Raw genomic sequence first — 6,592 nt, forward strand, 5'->3', positions numbered from 1 at the left:
CTGAACTAGAACTGAACTAGAACTGAACTAGAACTGAACTAGAACTGAACTAGAACTGAACTAGAACTTAACTAGAACTGAACTAGAACTTAACTAGAACTGAACTAGTACTGAACCAGAACTGAACTAGAACTGTACTAGAACTGAACTTTATTCTTACAGAATATAGTCTGGTCTATTATATAGATATAGGTCAAGTGTATATAAAGTCGGGACTATAATCTGGTTTATAGCTTATAGTTTGAACTATGATCTTATATTTAAATTATTCTTCAGTCTAAACTATAATCAAGTCTGTAGTCTGAGCTACTTACGTTGCATAAAGTTTTTTTAATATTAGCAAAAGCTTCAAATTTTTTAACAGCTTTATTAATTATTAAAGCTTTGATATAACAAAGATTTCGACAAAGCTTTTTTAAAGCTTTAATAAAATTTGTATGTATAGTTTAGCTTTAAATGAATGATGTATAAACTTACTGCATTTGAAACATTTAAGCAAAGCTTTTTATTTTTTTCTAAAAGCTCTAATTCAAGCTCTAGCTTTTAAACAATAGACCAATTAAAAAAGCAGTTTTTAAATTTATTTTTTAGTTTTTTTTTTAACATATATTTGTTTCGATATTTAATTGTTGTTTTATTTTATTTAACTTATTTAGTATCGTATTTTTTCGGTAATACTTTTTTATAGATTTTAGAAGAGTTGTTAAACTTAAATTAAAAGATTATTTACATAAAATTTTTTCAGCGTTTTTTAGCAATTATTTATATTTTCGTATATTTTTTTATATAAATGACTAGTAGTCTTTTTTCTTTAAGACGCTGACAAATTTTTACTAATTTTTAAGTTTTTTTGTTTTTCATATTTAATTTCGTTTTAGCACTACTATAATTATTATAAGGTGTACAAAAATTGTTTCTTTAGCTAAAATTATTTTTAAACTTAAATTCTAATTATAGGTTTATAAAACTTATAACTCAGTTTTTTATATTATTTTTTATCTTGTGTCAAGTCTTAAAACTCTTAAGTATTGATTTTTGGGATCAGTTTAAAGCATTTTTTAAACTAAAACTATTTTAAAATTACAAAAAAATTATAATTATAATTAAATTATAAAAAATAAACAATAAACAAGTATTTACAATATTTTGTATTTTTTTAAAAAAATAACTACAAATTATAACTCAAAAAAGCTTAGAAATATATATTGAATACAACAGCAGCAGGAGCATGACCAAATCTACTCCAGAAATATTTATAACACTGGGAAGCTTAAGCTATTAGACTAGTGTGTTAACTAGAACTGAACCAGAACAGAACAAGAACTGAACCTGAACAGAACTGAACTAAAACTGAACTAGCAGAGAACTAGAACTGAGCTAGAACTGAACTAGCAGAGAACTAGAACTAAACTAGAACTGAACTAGAACTGAGCTAAAACTGAAATAGAACTGAACTAGCAGAGAACTAGAACAGAACTAGAAATGAACTAGAAATAAACTAAAACAGAACTAGAACAGAACTAGCACAGAACTAGAACAGAACTGGAACAGAACTAGAACAGAACTAGAACAGAACTAGAACAGAACTAGAACAGAACTAGAACAGAACTAGAACAGAACTAGAACAGAACTAGAACAAAACTAGAACAGAACTAGAACAGAACTAGAACAGAACTAGAACAGAACTAGAACAGAACTAGAACAGAACTAGAACAGAACTAGAACAGAACTAGAACAGAATTAGAACAGAACAGAACTAGAACAGAACTAGAACAGAACTAGAACAGAACTAGAACAGAACTAGAACAGAACTAGAACAGAACTAGAACAGAACTAGAACAGAACTAGAACAGAACTAGAACAGAACTAGAACAGAACTAGAACAGAACTAGAACAGAACAGAACTAGAACAGAACTAGAACTGAACTAGAACAGAGCAAGAGCTGAACTAGAACTGTTTTTAGTCTAGTCAATAGTGTATAACTTAGTCAATAGCCTAGACTCTTTTCTGGACTATAGCCTAATCAGTAGTCTGCACTATTGGCTTGTCAATAGTCCAGACTATAGTCTGGTCGATTGTCTAGGCTATAATTTAGCCAATAGACTAGTTTATTTTTCTATTAATAGTACAGTTAATAGCTACAACTAAAATTTCTTAAACAGCTAAAGAACCTACATAACCCAGCAAAGCATTTCTCTTCGCATTTAAACAAAATTTACAAATGAAAAAAATCCAAAAAATTTCTTCCACTAAAATCTTCATTTGGTTAAAGTATTGCTATTGGCAGCTCTAGTTACTTGCACTGGTAGTCTAAACAACTGCTACATATTTTAGACATCAGTCACCAAATGACTGCCAGTATTAACTTGACCTTGTTGCTGCTGATGCTGCTGTATAAAACCCGTGCTCCAGGCCTGATTAATATCACTATTTGTTAAATTATTACTATTACTAATATTACTATTATAATTATAACTACTATCGACAGCATCTACTGCTGCTGCTGCTCCTGCCGCAGGTGCTGGTGGTCTATGATAATTTTGCAAATGTGTTTCGATAATATCTTCCCTACTGCTATGTGGCTCTATAGTTGTAATCGTTTGTGTCTCTACACTAGCTTGGGTGGCACTAAATCTACTGGGAGTATTATTGCTACTACTACTAGTACTACTGCTATTGACTGCAGCTACTACTGATGTTGATGATACTAATGAGTTTGTATGGGATGTGGGCACTACACCTACAACTACTACAGGCACATCTGTATCATCTAAAGGCGCTGTATTATTAGCGGGTATATGTTGGGGTGAAGGTGTTGTATGGATTTCATCACCCACCACATAACCGTAGAATTTCAAAACATCCAATTTGCACATGGGACAAGTGCGATGTTCTATTAACCAGGGATCTATGCAGTTTTTGTGGAATTCATGTCTGTAAGAGGAATGAAAGAAATTAGTTTAATCGTTTTTTTTTTTTGGAGAGTGTAAGAAATAGTGACACTTACTTGCAGGGTAGTACTCTAATGAGATCTGAGGCCTTGTAGGTTTCTATGCAAATGGCGCAACAATCTGATTCGGCATCTTTTTCATCTGTACTTTTACCCGTTTTTGTGGGTATTTTCATGATGGCCTTTTTGGTTACAGAGCAAAGATGACGCTGAAATAAAGAAAAATCAGAAAGAGCGTTAACAAAATATAATACTGAAACTGGTGCAGAACTAAACCAGAACTCAACTAGAACTGAATTAGAACAGAACTAGAACTGAACTTAAACTGAACTAGAACTGAACTAGAACTGAACTAGAACTGAACTAGAACTGAACTAAAACTGAACTAGAACTGAACTAGAACTGAACTAGAACTGAACTAGAACTGAACTAGAACTGAACTAGAACTGAACTAGAACTGAACTAGAACTGAACTAGAACTGAACTAGAACTGAACTAGAACTGAACTAGAACTGAACTCAAACTGAACTAGAACTGAACTAGAACGAAACTAGAACTGAACTAGATCTGAACTAGAACTGAACTAGATCTGAATTAGAACTGGACTAGAACTGAACTAGAACTGAACTAAAACTGAACTAGAACTGAACTAGAACTAAAGCTAAAACAGGTCGAGACTATAGACCTGACTATAGTTAAGACTACTTAGACTTGGATTTAGTACTCACCGATTGTTGATCCTTGGACTGCATATATCTGAACTTTTGTATATAATAGAATATCAGCCACACCAAAGAGATAACCATTAAAATTATAAACGAAATGGCTACAAATAGTACAGACGTTCTGAAAAAAACATTAAAAAATCAAGAAATTAATAAAATTCTACTAAAATGTAACTTATAGTATAAATGGGGGTTGCTTTATACAAAACATCCTTTCTGCACAAAAGGATGCACATTTGAGAAAAACAAATATAAATAGTCGACAAAAAAGTGCAGGGGATGTAGCTCAGTGGTAGAGCGTTCGCTTCGCATGTGAAAAGTCCCGGGTTCAAACCCCGGCATCTCCAGTTAAAATAAGGAACAATTTTTTTGTTTATTTGTATTTAATTTTTTAACAAAATATGTATAAAATCATTGTTTAGCTTGCTTATCTGTTGTTTTTCTATCCAATGAATTTTAACCGAAAAACTTACGCAGACTACCACTCTCCGCCCTCCTTTATGATGATTATTTTCTTGTTTTTATTTTTCATCTGCATAACATTTTATTAATTATATTATTATAATTTTTTAATTATTTGTTTATATATGCGACACTTTAGTGTAGACACAAAAACAAATAAAATTATATATAAAATTATTTTAACAAAAATATTTGTTGTGTGTGACCATATCTCTTGGTTGGTCTAGGTATTTTTATGAATTATATTATAATCTTTAAAGGGGAATTATTAATATTAAGTACTTTGGGTCATTCACTGCAAGAAAATATGTTAATGAACCAAAGAATAAATATATTGGACATTCACATTATGAGACGTCGTAATTTTCTTGTGGTTTTTGGACAATCAAGAATAATAAGAAAACAATTTCAGATGTTTCTCGTGTAAAATTGATATATTTTTAATATTTTCTTTATATGCGTAGAAAAATCAGGGGATTCAGGTGTAAAATGATAAATTAAATAGTCTGAAGTTTAACATGTTCGAGGGTTTGTTTACATTTGCTTAAAAAAAGTTTCAGTTCTAGTTCAGTCCTAGTTCAGATCAAGTTCAGTTCTAGTTTAGTTCTAGTTCTAGTTCAGTTCTAGTTCAGTGCTAGTTCAGTTCTAGTTCAGTTCTAGTTCAGTTCTAGTTCAGTTCTAGTTCAGTTCTAGTTCAGTTCTAGTTCAGTTCTAGTTCAGTTCTAGTTCAGTTCTAGTTCAGTTCTAGTTCAGTTCTAGTTCAGTTCTAGTTCAGTTCTAGTTCAGTTCTAGTTCAGTTCTAGTTCAGTTCTAGTTCAGTTCAAGTTCATTTCTAGTTCAGTTCTAGTTTAGTTCTAGGTCAGTTCGTTAGTTTCATAGTTTTATATAACATTTTATTAAAACTTACCTATTCAAACTATTTATAGGCCGCATACCACTACGTCCCTCTATTATATGGACCGAAACATCAAACCCTAGATCAAGACGCATTGCCATTTCTAGACCAATGTCTTGATAAGTTATCACAGCTGTTATATTACCTAGAAACCATAATAAAATCCAAAAATAAAAACAACACATAATAGGCAAATGCGCAATTTAAATACAATATTAATAATAATTCTTTTTATTTGCACTTACGTGTTTTACCCTTAATCTGCATCTTTTCCAAATTCATAACGGGCTTATCATTATATATGATAACACCCGCTGCACCGCTAAGAAAAACATTTTTAACTTTTTCCTCAAAAGTACAACGTCCTCGTCGCACCAGGGCTATCCAAGAGATGCCATATGGTGGTATGGGTTGACCATTGGTACCCAACAAATTCGACGAACAGGCCGAATCATCTTTAGGATCTTCCGGGGTGCTAATATGTATTAGCTTGCCTTGTACGGTTAATATTTTGCCCTCACCATAACGGGCCTTTTCCTCTTGATAGTTGACCACTCTCAGCTGTTGGTTTTCCATGTAGGAATAGTTGAGAAAGGCATATGTATAGACATCCATGGCTATACGCTCTTCCGAGGCTAAAGTTTGTGTTCTATTGGCTGAATGAAAATAACGTTCTAAATCTTGATTCGCTATAGACATGGCAGCCACTAAAGAGGTAGTGGTGGTGGTCGAGGTAAAACGTAAACCACCCAGCAGACCCATACAGGTCAGGAAAAGTAATAGTTCGCGTGAGTCCATATTATTGTGAGGATTTTAAGACTCTATATATAGTTTTAGCTTTTTGAACTATTATAGAAAAAAACTGCCGGTTTTTCTTCTTTTCTTCACTTTTTTTCTATTTCATTGGCACTTTTTTTATTTTGAACTTGTTGAAACTTTTTAAAAATACCATTTATTTAATTATTTATTGTATTTTTTTTTAAATTTGTATCTTTTTCTTTAGACTTGTTTTCATTTAAATTTAATTCAGCCAACAATTTTTTTTAATTTTATTTAACTGCCTTAACTTTTCTCGTGCAATGTCGCTCGTATTCTGAAATTATAACAAATAAATTTTTTGTTTATTAGTAAAGTACAATTAAATTATCAAAATCCATAATGATTTTTTTGGTCTTTTTGTTTTTATTGTGTTTTGCAAATTACCTATAAGTAGATTTTATTAATTCATTGATAAGCTTTATATAAATACTTTTTTTAAATGGACTAACTATCAATAGCAATAAATTTATATTGCGGTAAAAGAAGAAAAATTAATGGAAAATATTTTAAAAATACTTTGGAATATTCTTGGTTTGTTTATTATTACTGTTTTTAAGATAAAGTTAGTTTGTCTAGAATTTCTTTAGTTGGTACTTGAAATAAATGTTATTAATAGCACGGGTAGGTGGTACAGTCTATCAGTTTGTATCTTATTGGCAAAATACAAAGTCATCCCTTGGAAACTTTAACCGGTTTTTGATTCACTTGACTTGTTTGGACTTTATCAAACAAGTTTATCT

At 31.1% G+C, this 6,592-nt stretch overlaps 1 protein-coding gene and 1 non-coding gene across 2 annotated transcripts; one reads left to right on the top strand and one right to left on the bottom strand.

The window, feature by feature from the left end:
- Positions 1–1,928: 1,928 nt before the first annotated feature.
- On the bottom strand, positions 1,929–6,144 carry LOC111688037 (protein goliath). Its single transcript, XM_046955250.1, has 5 exons — positions 5,279–6,144; positions 5,046–5,178; positions 3,680–3,797; positions 3,009–3,160; positions 1,929–2,935 (listed from the first exon to the last, which is right to left on the bottom strand). Exons 1-5 carry the CDS (start codon positions 5,829–5,831, stop codon positions 2,332–2,334), a joined length of 1,560 nt encoding a protein of 519 aa, XP_046811206.1. The 5' UTR covers positions 5,832–6,144; the 3' UTR covers positions 1,929–2,331.
- Positions 3,952–4,023, top strand: Trnaa-cgc. The gene has a single exon. It is a non-coding gene; the product is annotated as a tRNA-Ala (tRNA).
- Positions 6,145–6,592: the final 448 nt, after the last annotated feature.

The sequence above is a fragment of the Lucilia cuprina genome, chromosome 6 (genome assembly GCF_022045245.1).
Source record: "Lucilia cuprina isolate Lc7/37 chromosome 6, ASM2204524v1, whole genome shotgun sequence".
Lineage (NCBI taxonomy): Eukaryota > Metazoa > Arthropoda > Insecta > Diptera > Calliphoridae > Lucilia > Lucilia cuprina.